The sequence below is a fragment of the Gekko japonicus genome, unplaced genomic scaffold (genome assembly GCF_001447785.1).
Source record: "Gekko japonicus isolate JY-2015 unplaced genomic scaffold, Gekko_japonicus_V1.1 scaffold2183, whole genome shotgun sequence".
Taxonomy (NCBI): Eukaryota; Metazoa; Chordata; class Lepidosauria; order Squamata; family Gekkonidae; genus Gekko; species Gekko japonicus.
Window position 1 is genome coordinate 224,989 of NW_015175428.1, and position 21,232 is coordinate 246,220.

General features: G+C 42.5%; 1 protein-coding gene across 1 annotated transcript in view; it reads left to right on the forward strand.

Moving 5' to 3' along the window:
* The window catches only part of NEK11 (NIMA related kinase 11), a 116,944-nt gene that overhangs the window by 33,824 nt on the left and 61,888 nt on the right, over positions 1–21,232 (forward strand). The window contains exons 4-9 of the mRNA XM_015425829.1: positions 2,939–3,003; positions 5,286–5,412; positions 9,501–9,650; positions 9,738–9,816; positions 12,262–12,347; positions 17,491–17,610. Coding sequence (XP_015281315.1) covers positions 2,939–3,003; positions 5,286–5,412; positions 9,501–9,650; positions 9,738–9,816; positions 12,262–12,347; positions 17,491–17,610 — 627 coding nt within the window. The remainder of the gene's footprint in view (positions 1–2,938; positions 3,004–5,285; positions 5,413–9,500; positions 9,651–9,737; positions 9,817–12,261; positions 12,348–17,490; positions 17,611–21,232) is intronic.

The window sequence follows — 21,232 nt, forward strand, 5'->3', positions numbered from 1 at the left end:
CCACTTTAATGTGGCCTGGGAATGAGATTGGGCTGTGTGCAGATTAATAAACAGGGCTGTGCTGATATATGTTAAACAGATTTGATATTGGTACAAGAAGGAGTCATTGGTGGGGATTCATTGGGGGGAAGGGGGTCATTACAGACATGTAGGGTTCCAGCTCCAGATTGGGAAATTCCTGGAAATGTGCGGGTGGAGACTTGGGGGGGGGGGTTGGGAAATGGAGTACAATGCCATAGAGTTCACCCTCCAAAGCATCCATTTTCTCTGGGGAAACAGATCTCTGTAGTTTGGAGAGCAGTTGTAATTCTGGGAGAAGTGCAGGCTCCACCCGGAGGTTGGTAAGCCTAGATTTGGACTACCCTCCAGCCTGGACAAGCAGGAAAAGGAATGTGCTTCCTCACAGAATTGTGCTACCTAACAGAGGGGCTTCAGGCTATTAGAACATCTGAACAATTCAAAAAACACCTCAAGCAAAAACAAAACAAAAAGCATAGGAATGGGGCCTGCTCCACCTCCAGTTTTCATTCCTTTTTAAAAATCTATAATTGAAAGAAAGTGTACGAATCAGTCATGGCTGTAGGATTGTGTATGCCCTCCCTCACCTTCCCCTCTTGTGCACGTTCTTTTCACCCCTTCTTGACCTGATTTTGGCCTTCCTGAACTGCTGAGAAACAGGCATTGTTTGTGTCTTGCTCTCTTTCTTAGTTCAGGTATCCTGGGTCAACTCTGTGCAGTTTAATATATTTTCATAGCAACAGACCTTTCCACAGTAATCAACTTTATTCCGCTTCAGTTGTTTGCTTGTCTCAGAGGAATGTTCATTTAGCAAGTGATGAAGGAAGGGCTCCCATTGTTTTCTAAGAAATTAGGGTTTTTTAGTTCTCTGAATATTGATTCCAGTTGGTAAATACAAGGAACAAGGGAGTAAAGAGTAGGTGCTTAGGTATGGGTCAAACATATTCATGGATCTGGAGAGCACTGGAAATAGGGTTGCCATATGTCCACTTTGGGCAGGTCATCTCCTGCTCCTAGGGGCATTTCCCCGCTGGCACTATGGCAGCTGGTGGGAGACAAAAACTTTGAACACCATCAGCAATAGCATGATGTCTCTTCTGGGGAAATCTTGGATGTGATGTCACGCACGTCTCTCTAGGATTCACCAAAAACTCATTTCTGGCTGTGCTGTCACCAACAGCTGTCCCCCTAGTGTCCCTGCTCCTCTGATTTTCCACTGGTTGCCAGGCCACCGTAACAGGAAGCAATGTGAAGGTGATAGATCAAAAGTAACGGAACATGTTCTGCAACCCGGAAAGAATCTTTAAAATCCCTATAGATTATTTGAAAATATTTTGTTGTTCAGTCACACAGTCAAGTCCGACTCTTCGCGACCCCATGGACCACTTCACGCCAGGCCCTACTGTACTCCACTGTCCTATGGGGTTCGCTCAGTTTCATGTTCGTTGCATACCTTTTGTTAAAATGGCCACCAGGTTTCTGACAAAATAAGGTTTAACAATTTAGTATCCAAAACAGTTCATTTTGGGATACCATTTTTATGCCTTCAGAGTCCCCATTATTGAATTTGAACTGGTCCAGTCATGTGCTATTGATTTGACAATTTTATTTTATGTATATATTTTTGTTCTTGCATCATTAATTTTTATCTGTGAGCATATTCATTTATTTTTTATGTACATTTCAGGTCTTTAGAGTTCTTGGTACTACACATGAATCAGCCAATTAATGTTAACAATGTTTGGGGCCTAATCAAATGTGACATTTCCCGCATGTACACCTAGAGGTACATGCAAGAGGGAAAAATAGGGGGGAGGGGTGATTTGAAACCCTGCTAATGCGCAATGTTACTTCTGGTGAAAAACTGGAAGTGGCATCAGCATGTTGGGGTAGCACTCTTGGACTAAACAGTTACACCAACATGATAACGTCACTTCCAGTTTTACACCAGAAGTAGCATTGTGTGTTGGCATGAGACTGAATCAAACCCCATTCCCACCAGCCACCCTGTCATGCTGCAGCAGGGAATGGGAGTGCGGGAGTCCAGGCCGGGAGACGCAAGAGACCTGGGCCAACCTGACATGGTGGTCGGCATGATGGAGGACCCTGTCTCTTTTCCTACAAAGGGTGAGGAAGCTCCTGGGGAAGATTTTGATCAGAAAAGTGATTTATGGGGCAAGAGTTAAACCCCTCCCCCTTCACTGCTGCTGTGATCAGACTCATTGCATCTTTGGGGTGTGTTTCAGTTTAAAAAATGGAAGAATTCCTATGCACCTTCTTGTCAACTGGTTTGGCCCTGACTGTTCTGACACTATATCATGCTTGAAGTTTTGAAATAGTTGGCAACCCTGTTGGAGCACACTCAAATTTTTCAATCATATTCTTACTCCACTACTTTTTAATTCTACATTGCTTAGCAAATGCAACTAAACGGTTCAGTCCCCATAAGGTCTACAGTGATCTTGCACATGTAGGATGCCTCATTTGATATCAGTGGAGGATAACAAATCAGAGGATTCCAGTTAACAGGGCAGTATTTGCAGACGTGTCTGTCAGAGCTTCCATACCTTTATGAAATTGTTAGATAAACACATGCTAAAATTGTATACATCGAGGGTGGTATTTTGTTTCACATTTTTCATGCAGCATCCTCTCTAATCAAACAGGCAAACTATGTTTAAAATATCATTTTAAATGTCATTTGAGGGAGTTGCAGCCTGAGTTTCCTTACTTATTTGAGTCTTGTGTCCAGTGGCCAAAATTTAAAAGTAAGCTCAGCTAAGATAAGTGGAACTCTCTTCAGGGCTAGGTTTCAGCAGCAGGAGGTTTATAATGATAATTTTAAATCATATTGATTACAGTAATTCATCATTAATTCTTTCATCCAATTGACTAAAGCTGCATTGTATTTTGTTTTCAGGAGAATACTACACAGAGATTTAAAAGCTAAGAATATATTTTTGAAAAATAACCTCCTGAAAATTGGTAAGATTTTGTAATTACGTCATCACTTCATTACTCCATAATATCCCCTTGCATTTATTATAAATATGTTGTGTTAAGGTCACTGTCTCTCTTCCCAGAGTGTCTGCCTCATCTTGTTATGGGGAGGGGGGTGTCTTAGCCTGCTGCTTATAAGAACATAAAGAAAGCTTGGAATAACCTCTGGCCCAGATGGCATACATGCAAGAGTTCTGAAAGAACTTAAATGTTAACTTGTGGATCTCCTACAAAAATATGTAATATATCACTAAAATCTATCATAAAAAGGACTGGAAGGTAGCTAATGTAACCCTCATCTTAAAAAAAAAAAAAAAGGCCCCAGAGTCGATCTGGGAAGTTACAGGCCAGTCAGTCTAACGTTGATACTAGGTAAATTGCTGGAATCCATTATTAAAGCTAGAATTAGTAGGCACACTGATGAACAAAGTTATTGAGGAAGAATCAGCGTAGATTCTGTAAGGGTAGATCTTGTCTCACTAACCTTTTAGAGTTATTTGAGGGGTGAACAAACATGTGGACAAGGGTGATCCAGTAGACATTGTTTACTTAGATTTCCAGAAAGCTTTTGATAAAGTTCCTCATCAAAGGCTCCTAAATAAACTCAGCAGTCATGGGATGAAAGGACAAGTCCTCTTGTGAATTAAAAACTGATTAATTAACAGGAAACAGAGAGTGAGTATAAATGGGCAGTTTTCACAGTGGGAGGTGGTAAGCAGTGGGGTGCTGCAGAGTTCAGTACTAGGTCCGGTGCATTGTTAACTGTTCATTAATGATTTGGAGTTGGGAATAAGCAGTGAAGTTGCTAAGGTTGCAGATGACACTAAGTTGTTCAGGGTGGTGAGAACCAGGGAGGACTGTGAGGCACTCCAGAGAATCTGTGAGTGGGCATCAACGTGGCAAATAAGGCTCAGCACACTGGAGACAAAAGTCCTAACTATATATGTTGATGGGGTTTGAACTGGCAGTAACTGACCAGGAACTAGATCTTGGACTCATGATAGATAACTACCTGAAGATGTTGATTCAGTGTGCAACTGCAATTAAAAAATTGTTATGCTGGGGATTATTAGGAAGATGACTGAAAACAAATCAGCCAGTATCATAATGCCCGTGAATAAATCCATAGCGTGGCCTCATTTGGAATAAAGTGTACAGTTCTGGTCACAGCACCTCAACAAAAGTATGATAGCATGGGGAAATGTGCAGAAAAGGGCAACTAAAATGATTAGATGTAGGGGATACCTTCCCTATGAAGAAAGGTTAAAGAGGTTAGTTCGTAGAAACAATGACTGAGGGGGTGACATGATAGAACTTTACAAAATTATGGATGGGATAGAGAAGATAGAGAAAGAAGTACTTTTCTCCCTTTCTCACAATACAAGAAGTCGTGGGTAGGAGTGTGTAAAAACCCCGGTATTTTTCAGGTTCTGGTGTATCCGACCCGAAAAATATCAGTATTTCCTGATATTCCCAAATCCCAATACTATACCGAATCCCAATACCCCAAAATTTTGGGGAACTCCACTGCTTGGAGAAGGTGCACCTTCTGGGTGAACGCATCACTTGGGACTTCACTTGTGCAGTGGCACGTACAAAAGGCATTTGAATGCCTTTTGCAAGCAGCCCCACACAAATGGGGTCCCAAGCAATGAGCTCACCCAGAAGGCGGGTGAACTCGCAGCTTGGGAGTTCATTCAGGTGGGGTGGTTTGCAAAAGGCATTTAAAGGGAACACATTCCCTTTAAATGCATTTTGGAAGCCATGCCGTGGATCAGCTGGGGTGGCATGGAACTGAGAGCTCCATGTTGCCTCGACTGAGCTGGCTCTCAGTATAGCTGAACAGACCTGAATAAAAGATGGGAAAAATCAGCCTTTTTTTGGCTCAGCTATACTGGTAGCCGAGTATGGATCTCTGATCTGTATTTGGCTTAAGTAATACCCCTGAACCTCCACTTCAGTCTCATGCTGCCCCGGGGGGGGGGGAGTCACCCATCCCCCAAGAGCAGCATTTTAAGGAGCATTTTAGGCTACAGAATGAGGGGAAGTGGGAGACAGGGAAATCATACTTCCTTGCCCAGACATTTTGAACGGGATCTAGCATAATATTGGCTCTCAAGAATTTTCTGAGCAACAGACATGTTTAAAAATTAAATAAGTATAAAATGCACAGTTACAATAATGAAACAGAGCTTAATTTCCCCTTCTCGTTTCATCAGCTGTTTTTTTTCTTCTTCACATAACTAAATGTAAAAATATCTTTCAAGGGGACTTTGGAGTTTCTCGTCTCTTGATGGGATCCTGTGATTTAGCAACTACTTTTACTGGAACACCTTTCTACATGAGCCCTGAGGCACTTCAACACCAGGGTTATGACACAAAATCAGACATTTGGTGAGTAGACAGCATTCACTTTCAAGTGAATTATTTATTTATTCATTGACTTAGGCACTGGTGTTGATTTTCTTATCTCTGGGGGGTGGGAATTATTAGGACATATATGGTGCCCTGCTGTTGTCATACTTATGCTGCAAGATTAGCTCTGCTCAAGGACATAGGCTTTATGTCCTGGTGGTTTGAGAAGCTGGGGTTCCCCGTATTACCTCTATTTCTGCTGAACTTTTCTTTAGTGCTAATACTATACTATTCTGGTTTATCTGGATCATTTACACCGGATGTTGCCAAAAACAACAACACACACCTTAGAAGGGAACTATGCAAGTGACTAATTTTGACAGATCCACACTTATCCAGTGTCAGCAAAGTGACCCAGGAGGAAATGGGTCCTCTGTTAATTGGTGTTATATCTCCCTTTAGGAAGTCATAGCCCCGTAGCATGTAGTTATTTGTATCCTGCTTTAAAAATGTAATACACAGCAATATTAACAGCTAGTTACTATCAAATTCTAAATCTCCCCTTTTAGAAACCAAGTTCAGATCCATTTGGATTGTGAGCTTTCTGTGATCTGTAGCCTTTGTCAATTATCATTACTATGGATGCTTACAAAATTCTCTTCCCCCAGATTTCTTTCCAAATGTCCGGGGTTCTGAATTATTGGATCTAGTTTATGGAAAGGCATTCTGAGTGAGAGTCTTCTGGTTTTAATTTTTGGGTGTTGTTCAGGTCACTGCATATATGCAGTTTGCTGCGGTTTTCAGTTTCTCCCCCCCCCCATATAACACCACACACACACACATATATATATATTGCCACCAAGTCACAGCTGACTTATGGTGACCCCGTTGGGTTTTCAAGGCAAGAGACAATCAGACGTGGTTTACTATTGCCTATCATGACCCTGGTATTCCTTGGTGGTCTCCCTTCCAAATACTGACCAGGGCCAGCCCTCCTTAGCGTCTGAGATCTGAGAAGATCGTGCTTGCCTGTGCTATCCAGGTCAGGGCATCACACAATTACACACAGCTTTTTCATGTACAAGTAATAAAATGGCTAGGATTGGCCACATGTGCCAGCTGTTCATAGATGTGATGCTGTAGTGTGTGTTTCATATTCTTGCATAAGTATACCTGCCACATGTAAATGTTTAAAGTTGCCCTGTCCAATTTATATTGGTGTAATTGCAAGTTACACCCTATTAGTATAATAATAAATTGCACACCCTACAAGTACTGGCCTCCATGGGTTTCGGTGAGGTTTAGCGTTGTATCCTGGGCCATGTGGATCCCAGGCAACTTTTTCTCCAATCTAACATTGGGATATATTACTGTAATAGGGCCACGGTGGCTCAGAGGTTAAGATGCTGAGCTGCAGACCGGAAGGTCGGTAGTTCGGCAGTTCAAGACCCTAGTGCCGTGGGATGGAGTGAGCTCCCGTCTCTGGTCCCTCCCAGCTACTGCCAACCTAGCAGTTTGAAAGCAAGAAATTGCAAGTACATACATAGATACCGCTTTGGTGGGAAGGTAACAGCGTTCTGTGCACCTCGGCGTTTAGTCATGCTGGCCACATGACCGCGGAAAAGTCTTCGGACAGCGCTGGCTCTTCAGCTTGGAAATGGAGATGAGCACCACACCCTAGACTTGGATTCAACTGGCTTTCGGGCAAGGGAAACCTAATTGCAAGTTAACATTAAGTGTGCTTAGGATGATGCTCTTAACTCTTGCTTATTGGGATTCTTTCATTTCATATTTTGATGTAGTATTTTGCTTTCACAAAAATGATCTGATAGGGGATAATTTCTGGAATTTTCCTTCCTGTTCCACTTCCTATGTTTGCCTTGAAGAGAGGGATTTTTCTGTATTTTCTGATTTCTAACACTTCTAATCAAGTACACCTTTCATCATCGGTGTTCTTGATTAGAAGTGTTAGAAATCAGAAAATACAGAAAAATCCCTCTCTTCAAGGCAAACATAGGAAGTGGAACAAGAAGGAAAATTCCATGATTGTGAAGGATTTAGCATAATGCTAAAATCTTTTTTGGGGAGTAGGAGGGGGTAGGTTCGCGTTCTTGACTTCCTTCTGAAAACATAGCTGGGGGCAATCTTAACTAAGGTAGTGTGATTGGCTATACTTAGCGTTGACAGGTCCCCCCAGCCACCAGCAGGGGATGGGGTAGGTAGGGTTGCCACCTCCAGGTTGAGAATCTCCTGGAGATTTGGGAGTGGAGCCTGGGGAAGACAGGGACCTCAGTGGGGTGCAATGCCATAGAGTCCACCCTCCAAAGCATCCCTTTTTTCCAGGGGAACTGTTATCTGTAGTCTGGAGATGAGCTGTAATTCTGGGGGATCCCCAGGTCCCATCTGGAGGCTGTACTCCCAAAATGTGTACTGATTTTCAACATAAAGCTGTCTGTTTCATTCAGTTGATTTTAAAAGAAAAGTAAATCCTGTGTTGTGCTTCCTTGGATCCGAATGGAAATGGATTTTATGTTAAGTCTCTCCTGTTCCTTGCCGTCCAGTGTGATGATAGTTAAAGGGAAAGAATACAGAACATTTCAAAAATATGGGAGACACTCAAGAACAAAGCCTCAGACAGAAGGCACGAATGCAAGATGTGCTTGGTTTTTATACCAAATGTCTACAAACAGCTATGTCTTTTGTTGCCCAGTTTCTACAAGTCTGTATAAAATAGCTTCCAGCACTACTGTTCCATCTGTCCAGGGGCAGACTGGCCATTTAGCTTACAGGGAAATTTCTCAAAGGGCCTCTGAGGACAACTGGTGTTAGTTGGTGCCAGTTCACCAACAAGAGCAATTGGTTGTCAGTTCACCAACTGTCTCTTCCTGCATTGCTGCCAGTTTGTGGGAGGAAGCCGTGGGTGAGGCAGTCAGTGCTCATGGCTGGCACCACTGAGTGTCCCCGCAGAGGCCTCAGTGCTGCTCAGCTTAGCTTGTTCCGGGGTCGTTTTCACTTCCCAGGCCACTGCTGCATCTGTCTCTGAGAGTAAAGGTAGACGTAACGTTTAAATAGAAGTCACAGTAAGGTCTTCACCCATGGTGAATGCCACGGCCATTCACGAGCTTTGCCCTCACCGCATGCTTAAATTGGGCTGCCAGCACTTCTCTTTGTTAAAAAGTGCTGCATGTGCATTTATTCAGGAACACATTGATCCTTCCTCTTATTTTAAAAACTGCTGCAAATTACTTCAAGGATGTTGTACGGTAGAGGATGGAGTAAGAGGTGGTATCTGGTATGAAGACATAGCAGTTAGTCAGTTGGCAGTATCCGCAACTGACTTTTGCTGTAAACTTTTTCAGAGTATTGACCCTAAAGAGGGAAAGGTATATTTGGCTTGCATACAGTGAAGATACTTGCAAACAGTCCTGTAGCTCCTACGAATATTATGTAACATCTGTCGTCACCCCATCAAAACATCCAACTGTTATCTAGCAGCAACTTGTGGGGAAGGCTGCAGGGCCCAATCTTCACCACTGAGTGCCTCTGAAGGGGGGAAGAGAGAAAGACAGCTCCCTTACGAATGGGCATCAGGAGGCATTGGCAGAACTGTTGATCCATGGCTGCATCCCCATGTGGGTGTTCCGCTACCGGGTGGCAAACAATAACTGGCGCCAGCAAGTGATGTCATCACCCTACACTCTCACGGGGTTCCATTAGCCACTGTGCAGTGCTGCAGCTGTGGTTCTGGCTGCTCCAACAGCCCCTCCCAACACCAGCAGGTAATGGTGTTGTCTTCTCCTGCCCCTTTAGTGGTACTGGGGGGGGGGGGCCTTGGGATATTCTTGGGAACTACCCCACAAATAACCAGTGTATGTATTTACACCAGGGGGGGGAATTATACTACTCACACTATCTAATTTTGCTTGATAAGCCCTGTGGCAATGGAAGAAAAGCCTTTGAGATTGTGAATGATTATTCTGTAATTTAGATATACTGTGTTCTATTTCAGTCGAAAAGGATGTTGCTCCTATCACCAGGGTAAAAGGAGAGCAAGACTGAAAGTAGTCACCAGGCTCTCAATTTAGAATTTCTTTTTATCTTTAAATCCACTTTATTTCCTCTTCCAGGTCACTAGGATGCATTTTGTATGAGATGTGCTGTTTGGACCATGCATTTACTGGCCACAACTTTTTGTCTGTTGTTCTAAAAATTGTAGAGGACGATGCACCTTCTCTTCCAGATTCCTACCCAAGCAAACTTAACACAGTTCTGCACAGGTGGGTTTTTAAAAAGCTCGTGTCAGCTCCAGCGGTTTCATTTGGCATGAGAATCAGTGGAGTACTCTTATATCATTCATATTTCAGTATGCTGAGCAAGGACCCTGCAATGAGGCCGTCAGCTGCAGAGATTTTAAGAAGTTCCTACATTGATGGTCAATTACAGGTACCTGAAATGAGCAAGCAATCAAATTGTATGAAACTATGTTTTAAAACACGAATTGAGAAAAAGGCAACTGTGCTGAGAAGAACTGAGGTGCATAAAAGACTCACCATGCTGAACAGAGTTACACCCTTCTAAGTCCATTAAGTCAATGAGCTAAGAAGGGTGTAACTCCACTTAGGATTGCCTCTGCATAGGATGGCACTTGTAGGGCTGCAATCATAAGCGTTCTTACTCAGAAGTATCATTGAGATTCATGAGACTTGCATTTAAGTCTAAGAGAGAAGGACCCATTTTTAAAAATTTTGTGTTGCGTCGATCTTTGTGAAAGGTCGTTCACCTGTATTTGTTTCAATTCTCAGACCATCTTTGTGAACCCATGCATATCTGTTGCTAAAAAATAAGAAGGCTGTTAACACCCAGTGTGTATGAGTCATATTCCTTATGAGCCTGACTCGAGGATGCCAGCAGGCCTATGTAACAATAGATTGAAGTCTTATTTTTTTAAAGTACCTGGCTTTCCATTATACTCCCTCTTTTCCTCTCTAGGAATGCTGTCCTCTCCAAGCACTCTCTGCCTTTCTTGAGAGGTGACTGATGACCTTAAGAATATTGAGAGTTAAATTAAGCAGGGGTCAGTATCCCATCACACTGCTGCTTCAGTCCGTTTTATGCATTTCTCTTTTTCTACGTATTGGTCTAGAACGTCAATTTTCTATGCCATGTGGATGGCCAGACTGGAGCAGCACTGTGATGAGATAAGGGGAAGGGTTAGACGCAAGATCAGGCTTGTCCAGTATTTTCCTGCCACGTATCATCAAAACTCACCCTGAGTTCCAAATGAAGAAGGTCTGGTCAGTCTTTCCCTTTTCCCTTAATCTCTCCAGCAATGTGCTTTTAAATTCCCTGCCTCAGCTCTCCCGTACTTCTCACCTACTCCCTCCCTCCTTTCCCCATGAAACCTGTTTCTCTCTCTCCCATCATCCCTCTCAGTTAGATTAATAATAGTATTAGCATCATTATCAATGTATGTATTACCATCTGTAACAGAGGAGTAAAAACCACCCAGCGACACTAGAGCCAATGAGTCAGGGCTCCACTTAGCCGAGAGGAGCCGAGTGTAAGGAGGCAGAAGGGGAGTTAAGAAATGGCAGTTGGAAGCGGTCAGTTAGAGATGAGAATCAACTGAATGGGTTAACCTAACAGGAGAAAGAAGGATCTGCTCAGGGATCAGGTTTTTCATTTAAACCCCCTATAGGTCCTGTGCGGAGTTACTCCAGTATAAATCCATTGATTTCAGTGGACAAACTGGAGTAACTCTGCAGCCCTGACCTATCCAGCCCAGGCTAGGCCCAGTCCCGTCAGATCAGGAAGCTAAGCAGGGTTGGCCCTGGCTAGTATTTGGGTGGCAGACCTCCAAGGAGTACAGGAGCAGGATGCGGAGGCAGGCCATGGCAAACCACCTCTGGATGTCTCTTGCCTTGAAAACTCTAGGGGGTTGCCGTAAGTCAGCTTGATGGTACTTTCCACCACCTCTGCACAGCATTAAAGTGTGAGTCTATAAGGTGTTACTAAGTATGCCTTTGCCTGGGAACGGTTAAAGAACATAAGAACATAAGAGACGCTGATGTTGGATCAGGCCAAAGGCCCATCCAGTCCAACACTCTGTGTCACACAGTGGCCCGAAATACCAGGTGCCATCAGGAGGTCCACCAGTGGGGCCAGGACGTTAGAAGCCCTCCCACTGTTGACCCCCCCCAGCACCAAGAAGCATCACTTGCCCCAGAGTCCCTATCTATACCTTGTGGCTAATAGCCACTGATGGACCTCCCCTCCCACTTGGTGTGCACAATTTAAAAGCAGAAATCCCTTTTCACGGTGTAACCTGTTAATATTTACCCCTGTTTGTGTTGTTTCAAATAAACTTGATTGTTCACCTGGTAAAAGAACCACTGTCTTGTTCTGATTAAGTTTTCTCCATATTTGTCAGCCACAGACTTGGATGAGGTCTGTATCCAAGCTATCTATAATCCTATCCCGGAGTATTATTCTCGCTGGAGTCTCTGGTACAGTGGGGAAGGAAAGAAAATGACAAATCCTCAGGTGGGATCTGTTGCGTATGGAGTAACATAAGCAAAATACAGACAGGGTCCTGCTCTGAGAAACAGACAATCTGATTTTTGTCAGTCAGAGAACAATGGAGGGATGGTAGGAGAGAGAGGTGACTGGGGACCCTTCTGTAGTTTCATTTTTCCACAGTGCACTCCTCCAAAAGATCTAGAATGATACTCTTCCCATTTGCTTTTGATTTTATCAGGTAAAGTCAGCCTTCCAAAAACAGCATGAGAAAGTTGAGTACACTGCACTAGTTTGGGGAAAGCCATGAAATTCTGTAGTGTAATAAAATAAATTGCTGCATTTACTCTGCTGATTTACTTTCGCTTGCAGAATATGAAGTGCAAATTCGCAAATATGATCAAGGAAGACCAGGTGCTTAATTCTCAGAAAGAAGCAGCTCATATCATTAGTGCCGTGTGAGTATATGCAAGAAAGATTTTTTTAAAAATTTGGATGCTGAACTGAGCTTTGGCCTTTCTCAAAAGGCCAGAGGAATTTTTGTGCAACGTATTCTGTATTTCAAGTGCAAAAATATAACAAACATTTTGGCCTTCCCTATAATAAGAAGGGCTGCGGTGGCTCAGAGGTTAAGATGCTGAGCTGCAGACTGGAAGGTCTGTAGTTCAGCAGTTCGAGACCCAAGTACTGCGTGACGGAGTGAGCGCCTGTCTCTGGCCCCAGCTCCTGCCAACCTAGCAGTTTGAAAGAAAGAAATTGCAAGTAGATAAATAGGTACCACTTTGGTGGGAAGGTAACAGTGTTCTGTGCGCCTCGGCGTCTAGTCAAGCTGGCCACATGACCACGGGGACGTCTTCGGACAGTGCTGGCTCTTCGGCTTGGAAACAGAGATGAACACCGCCCCCCCAGAGTCGGATTCGACTGGCTTTTGAGCAAGGGAAACCTTTACCTATTTATGTTAATAAGGTTGTGCAAATTTGTCTTACTCTTAACTAGGTTTTAGACTGGATTCCAAAAATGAAATGAAATTAATTTCATTTATTTTCTGTGGGTTGAAGCTTATTGTTCTGATGGATAAGATAATTGTTGTGAAATAGCATTGCTCCAAATTACTACAGTAAGCATAATTGTGTGTAGTGTTTCCTATGCCCACATAAATTGTTCAATTCGTTTTATATAATTCATAAATTAAGCAGTATTAAATCTCAATTCTGTAATGATTAACAGAAATTTCAACGTTGGTAATTAAATTCTGCTGTCCTAAATTGTCCTTTTTGGTTTCAGTTGGATCCAGCATTCCACTTCCCTCCTGTCCCTAGATTGTAGTTAGTGTTGCTCTGCTGCACTAATCAACAGCTGTTAGATTGCACTGCTGGGGGAATGATTTCCTTTGTTGTTCCCTTGCCTGCCATAAGCAATGTTTCTTACATTTAACCAATACATTTCTGTATATTTCTTGAAGGTGCTTGGAAGTCAAGGAAGGGAGAAAGTATTATTAAGCATGGAAATCTCTACGCTAAACTGCACTACAAGGAGTTATATGAGTGCATAGTCTCATAACAGACAAGTATATGCCTATCAGTGGGAGAACCCTATCAATGGGTGGCATCAGCAGCCTTCCACACTATTGTTCTAGACTTCTGCCTCCCCCCCCCCGCCCCAACATTAAAACAATTTCTCTAACTTTTTCTTGTGGCACCATTGCTGTGAGGTGGAGCATAACCAACAATAATACAGACAAGATCTTATTTCTGTTCTCAGTAGGGTTGTAAGCAATGTTCCCTCTAAGCTGAATTAGTGTGAGCTGGTTCACAGTTTTTTAGCCTCCAGCTTGTTGATATTGCGCGGTGTTAGCCCACTGTAGACCGGGCACGGGTGCAAGGGTATCCAATAAAGACTGGAGTCTTCAAGGCTTATGTAAAGGTATTTACAGTTTATTTTACAAAGCCTCCACCAAATAATTACACAGACTGACGTAATGCTCCGCAGACAACCAATATTCACAAGAAGCATACATGGATAGTACCTCACTGTACTTATACATCCATTGGCCAATCAGGGCCAATGCTGAGTCATTGCTAATTAGCTCTGGCAAGCACCAGCCAGAACCGGTCAGAGCCAGCTCTCCAGTCACCTAGAGCTGTCAGCTCCTGTCACTTAGATGCCTCTGATCTATAACCAGACTTAACTGCAACACTGAGTGTTGACACAGCTCACAGATTTTTGTCTTAACTCAGGAAGAATGGCTCTAAAGCAAACTAATTTATGCAGTAGCCAAATCACTCACTCACAACTCTAATTCCAGTAGCTCACAAAATAGAATTTCTGCTCACAAGACTCCACAGCTTGGAGGGCGCATTGGTTGTAAGCCCATGGGTGGCAACCAGTGGGAGTTCATAGGTCATGGGGACTTACCTCTTCAGCATTGCAAAAACACCATGATGTCACTTCTGTTGTGACTCGGGCAGGGAAAAGCAAATTGGAACAACCCCTATGATTGAAAGCAAGAATTTAAGCAGAACAGTCCTGGAAAAAGGAGAAGGGATTTTGTTTTGAGATGGCCAGTTCCTGATACAGCAAGAAGGTCCCACAGGGAAGAAGAAAGAGGAAAACAGCAATGGAAGAGAAAAAGAGATTGAGTTATATTTTCTGAGGAAGACTTATTGTTAATCTGCTTTTAATGGTTGTGGGAAAAATAATGGTTAAATGAGATGCAATTGTTCTCTGAAATTTGTGTCTAAGTTAATCAGCGATTTTCCTGGACTACTCTTCATATAGTCAGATTTGTTGGAATGTTTTCACAAGTTACGATGATGAATGATCACTCTCAATGTCTAAGAAATCTTTTTACTATTGTAAAGCACTTCTTTTTTTTAAGTTGTATGTGACCTCCAATCCTTGGGTTTTTAGTGGGTTTTCTTTTCTTTCTCCTATAGTGTGTAGATCCCCTCCCTAATTTCGTTGTAGTTATTAGTAAATCCAGGGCTTTTTTTGTAGAAAAAGCCCAGCAGGAACTCATTAGCATAATAGGCCACAACAGCAGAAACTCATTAACATATTAGGCCACAGCCCTGACAGCACAGCTCATTAGCATATTAGGCCACACACCCATGTTACCAGAAGTGTGGTAATCCAGCCACGCCCACCTTTTGCTTCTTATTCTGTTGACCTTGTTTGTGGTCAAAACCCAGGGCTTTTTTGGTAGCAGGAACTCCTTTGCATGTTAGGCCACACACCCCTAATGTAGCCAATTCTAATGCGTTTCTGCTGTTGGGTGTGGCCTATTATGCTAATGAGTTCCTGCTGGGCGTGGCCAACTTGGGAGCCAGCCGGAACTCCGTTCCTGTGCGTTCCTGCCCAAAAATAGCCCTGAATAAATCCAAATAAAAAAAATCCCCTATGGGGGGCCAAAAAAAGAAAAGAAAAAAAGAAGAAGTGACTTCATGGCATCTGCACGAAGCTCTAGCTTGTATCTAAAACTCTGTGGTTTAAGGTCATGGTGGAAATGACATCATGGCATCAGTGTAATGTAAATTGCTCCCTGATTTCCCCCAGCATTTTCCCAGAGCACTGCAGGTAGACGGTGGAAGGTCTGCCTAGACCTCAAATGGTGGATCTTTCAAGGTTCTAAACGATTATCTTGGTATCCTCATGGCAAATGAAAAAACTCAGCTTGAGCTATGACTTTGGATATGTAGCCAAGGAAAGAGGACCTCAAACAGTATTTATTATACTGCCCATTCTGTGGGGGCCTATGAACCAGTTTCCTCTCTAAGTTGTTAAACCTCTTTTCTGAATTTTCAGATTTTGTTAAAGCTTGTTTCCTGCCATGAGACTATAAATAGATATGTTTCCTGTAGAGCATCTTCATTTGCAGTTGAAGCTCATATATTCAGTATAAATTTGTCCAGTCTGTTGTAATGGTGATCATCTGATTTGACTGTTACGCTTTAAACTAGTGGTTAGATTCCTCTTCCTTTCCATTCTTGTGTCCAAATGGCATATATGAATATTTTATTTGTACTTTGTAATATATGATTATTATGAGTGCTCTTGTATTGCAGTGGCATATGGTTATAAACAATGAATTTAAGCTTGAACTTAAATACTATAAAATGTAGACAAATAATATGTGGTTCCTGTGTCTTTCTGCAAGCATAGGCTTTCATTTTAATACCACAAAGAGATCTTTCTAGATAAGTGCAAAACTGTGTGAAGCTTCTATTTCTGGCTGAATTTGAAAGTTTGCCTTTATGTTTTCATGCATGGAAAGGAACAGTTTAAAATCCTTCACCGGTATAAATTTTCCTAAGTCTGCGTAATCCTTCAGAAATGCAATATTCTACTTCAGTTGGGTTAAATATTTCAAATGTTAGGTATAACTAGAATAATATTAATACCCAGTAAGATTGATTATGGGTTGTAGTGTGACTGTAAAATGTTGCAAGCCATTGCCCTTTGTCAATCAGAATAGCTTTTAACTCTGGCACAAAGAAAATGCATTTCAGAAATAGGACTGCGACGAGCGTTCATCAGTTATGCTGATCTAAACTAGGCATTGGTGGGGTGGGATTTCTCTCTAAAGCCGCTTATTGTTATGCAAACTGTGTTATCTTTTCCCCATTCCATTCATCATCATTGTTTCCCCTGGCTGCTGGCCATATGGATAGTTAAAAAAATTAAAAAGGATGGCTTTTCGACATAAAGGTTATCAATTAAAATAAGTGGCATCGAGCAACCTTAATCGTAATGTTGTCTCATTAACAGGATATTTACAAATGTTTTTATTATGCTTGAAAGCAATTAGTAATAAGCCTTTAGTATGCTTAAAAGCAATTAATAAAATGCTGCAGTCTGAACTTCATAGTCTATGAACTGAAAGCTATAATCTTTATTCATGGTACAGAGGATAATGAGGTTAGATGAGATAATGTGGTCATCAATATGCTTTTTCATTTCTGATGTTATTATTAAAACACCAAAAGTGTCCCTTTGTTCTTTTTTCTAGGAAATAATTAATATGACTCATGTCAAATAAAGCGAGTTCAAAGGTCTAAGTTTACATAATTTAATTATAGGAGAAGTAGGGTATTAAGAGATTAATGTAATTAGGGGGCTGTGTTATGTTAATATTCCATGCATCTTAACTTCATCTTTCCAAGCACTGAGATTCCCAATACTCTGTTGATGACAGGTTTCAGTGAATACATTCTATTGTAAATTGTTGCCAAAACTTTAATAGTACTATCCTAAAAAGTGGTTCACCATTCTAAAACCCATCAACTTCATCCTTTCCAGAATAATTACGGCAATAATATTAACTATGGATTTAAGTCAAAACAAGTGCCTTCACACCTCTTCTTTCTGACACCTATAAATCCAGCAGTAGCCATAACCATAATAGAGAATATTGAAAAGAATCTGAACTGGCAGGCTGTGGTTTGGATGCAAAAAACTGTTTTGGTTTATGCAAGATTCTTGGGCTCACAGTTCTTTGGCACCTGCCTTAAAATACTGGATTGTTGCAAGCAAACATAAGTCAGAATTGTTGTACTTTGTGCCAAAAGTTGTTCCAGCTGTAATACTTCCCATTATTTTTAGGCAGAAAAGGGTACATCTACAAACTCTGAGGGCCCTGTCTGAAGTCCAGAAGATGACACCCCGTGAAAGAATGAGGCTGCGGAAGTTGAACATTGCTGATGAGAAAGCAAAGAAATTGAAGTAAGATGTGGGGTGTTATAGTCTTTTCTTCTTCTTCTTCTGGGACCGGTCTACTGATCTTAGCTATCACTTCTTCCCCTCCTAAATATCCAGTAGCTCAAGAAGCTGAAGTGTTTTTCTTACAGGAACAAGCCTGTGCAGTTTCCCTGTTGCTACTGCAGCTGCCAGTACAGGTCTTCCAGATGGCAGGTTTCCCTTCCCCTGGCGGTGGCCATGTCCTGCATCACAGGGGTTGAAAAAGAAAAACCTCATAAGTAGAAGCATTTGGTTTCCTGTATGTGGCTATATGCGGCACTGGGCAATTGTTAGGGTTGCCACCTCTGGGTTGGGAAATACCTGGAGATTTTGTGGGAGGGCCAGAGGAGGGTGGGGCGGGGACTTAAATGGGGTAGAATGCCATAGAGTCTTCTTTCCAAACAGCCATTTTCTTCAGGTGAACTGATCTCTGTCTCCTAGAGATCAGTTGTAATAGCAGGAGATCTCCAGCTACCCCCTGGAGGTTGGCAACCCTAGACATGGCTTATAGAGACATTTGGACAGTTAACAAATAGCATCTGGAAAGTTATCTCTGATGGGCCTAATTAATTGTAACAACTAAGAGATATACCCATTCCATGTAAAAGTTTTTACATCTCAGTGTTCAGTGCTTTGGTCAGCCATGTTGGAATTTTAACGAATACATTGTATGGTGTGTATTGTACAAACTTAAACCAGTAAGGAAGGCCTCACAGCCAAAACATGTTTGGTGGACATGTATTTTATGTTATTCATAACTGTACCTGGTTGTAGGAAAGATGTGTGACATCCCCATGTGTATAAGTGTGACTTTACAAAAAAGGGGGAAGGTACTGATGTATGTAACTATAAAGTTGATGGATTTTTATGCACAGTTTTTAATACTGATTAATATTTAATATTGATAAACACTTTTGTGATTTAATTTAATTTAATGAGAGCCAGTTTGGTGTAGTGGTTAAGAGTGCGGACTCTAATCTGGGAGAACCGGGTTTGATTCCCCACTTCTACACTTGCAGCTGCTGGGTGACCTTGGGCAAGCCATAGTTCCAGAGGTCATTTCGGGGGGGAACGCGGGGGAACACAGTTCCCCCGGGTGAGGTGCAGGGGGGCGGGGCACATGATGAAGCCCCGCCCCCTGCTTCCGCCCGCCTCGCTTCCAGCCCTCATTCAGCCAGGAGGAGGCAGGAGAAGAGGGAGGGTAAGTTGCTTCCTCCCCGCCTCTCCCCACCCCTGCCTGCCTGGGGCCAGGGAGGGCCTTGGCGGGTCTTCCTCGCGCTCCCGCTGGCCTTGCAGGTCCACCGCCGGGCCCCTGATGTCAGGGGGTGTGGCATATGCTAATGAGTTATGCTAATGAGTTCCCCTAGCTCTTTTTCTACGAAATGACCCCTGCATAGTTCTGTCAGAGCTGTTCTTTCAAGGACAGTTCTGTCAGAGCTCTCTCAGCCCCACCTACCTCACAGGGTGTCTGTTGTGAGGAGGGGAAGGGAAAGGAGATTGTAAGCCACTCTGAGACTCCTTTGGGTAGTGAAGGGCGGGGTATGAATCCAATCTCTTCTCTCTTCTTCTTAGTATTAGCTTTTTTTGGAATTGGCCTTGATGTGTCTACATACAAGGTTTTCCTTCATTTTTCAACCTATTTTATTACCTAGTTTGTTTTGGGTTGAAATTCCTCCCCCCCCCCTTTTTTTGGTTTGTATCCTGCACCACTTCTGGGCTTTTTCATTTTTTAAAGGAAATTGGTAACTCACTATCATTATATAAAGATAACATTTAGCAGTTTGTGTAACAGGTTCTCTGAATTCTCAGCTTACATTTTTAAAGCAACTCTCTAGCCCCTTCCACTGTGCCTTTCCCCTTATGTCTCCACAATAAAAATGGCAGGAGACTTTTTCTAAAAATTAAAGCTGGAAGTTCAGTCTTTCAACTGTTTTTTTGAAGTGGGGGCAAAGGTTTGGTTTAGTTTATTTATGCACTACCTTTCAAGTCCCCAAGACAGTTTACAACTAAATAAAATGCAGCAAAAATTAATAAAAAGCCCATAAAATCCAATTAAATTTGATTGAATACAGCAGGGCTTTTTTGGTAGAAAAAGCCCAGCAGGAACTCATTAGCATAATAGGCCACACCCAACAGCAGAAACACCCCCAACAACACAGTTCATGGCCATATTAGGCCACACCTCCATGTTACCAGAAGTTAGGTCATCCAGCCACACCCACCTTTTGCTTCTTATTCTGTTCACCTTGTTTGTTGTCAAAACCCAGGGCCTTTTTTTTTGTAGCAAGAACCCCTTTGCATGTTAGGCCACACACCCCTAACGTAGCCAATCCTAATACGTTTCTGCTGTTGGGTGTGGCCTATTATGCTAATGAGTTCCTGCTGGGCGTGGCCAACTTGGGAGCCAGCCAGAACTCCGTTCCTTTGCGTTCCTGCCCAAAAATAGCCCTGGAATACAGTAAAGACCAATGGAAGCTGATTTGCCAGTAGTGCCACACGATTTGTATCGATCTAAATCAGAGGGCTTCTGGAAAAGGTAGGCCTTCAAACCTATCTGGAAGCCTTTGAGAGACGTAGGTATTTTCATTCTCCTGAGAGAGGGAGTTTCGAAGATGGCAAGGCAGCAGCCATGAAAGCTATCCCTTGGGTTCTCACCAGCCAAACCACTGCTAAGGCTGATTCCCTAAGAAGGGTATATTTTTACTTTAGGGACTCCCTTTTTGTGTTTTCCTTGTTTAGTACTTTAAAGTAAATTGATGGCTCAGGAAACAGTAGCATAGATTTATTTCTCATGCTTTGTTCCCACCCCAGGGACTCAAAACAATTTAGAAGATGAAATGCAAAAAACCAAAATGTACTTTCACTAGAACATACAGCTTAACGATAAGACATACAACCCCCTTACAGCCGCAAAGCAAGTGGCTGGTGTTGCTCCTGTCGCCATGGTTCCCTGAGCCGCAGGCTGAATGCAAAGGGCCCTGATCCCTTCATTAGTGTCTCCGGTCATCCTCAGGCTTTAAGCTACCTGCAGAAAGACCGAGACAAATGTTCAGCTGTCCAGGCCTTATTCAGTAGCTTTAAATGTTCCAAATTTTCTCCTCCTCTCACATATAAAATACAACATTAAATACAATCACAGCGCATTTATAACCCTCCCAACGTCCAAGAATTCTATAAAAGCAGCGGCTGGAGTGTTTAAATTAAAACTGAGCCAGTTTGCCTGGCAAGGCGGTATATAAATTGAAAGTAATAAACAATAATAAATAAAAACAGTAAGATCAGCATGGAAGCAGGAAAAAATAGTCCCCAGTGTTTAAAAACAAACAGTAAAGCCAACATGAAACCTAGATAGAATAACCAGTTAAAAATCACAGACAGTAAAAATGAATTAAAAGTCATCTTGTAAGACTTGTGGAATGAAAACCTCTTGACTCTTGAAGGCCTTGAAGTAGTGGTGCAAGCCTTACCATCGAAAGGAGAGAATTCCATAAGCGCGGGGGGCGGGGGAGCTGCCGAAAAGGCTCTTTGTGGGTGCCCCCCTCCTGACTTGAGATAAGGCGGGTTCCCGCTCCCATCCATCAAATTTCAGTGCCATTGATCTCAAGGC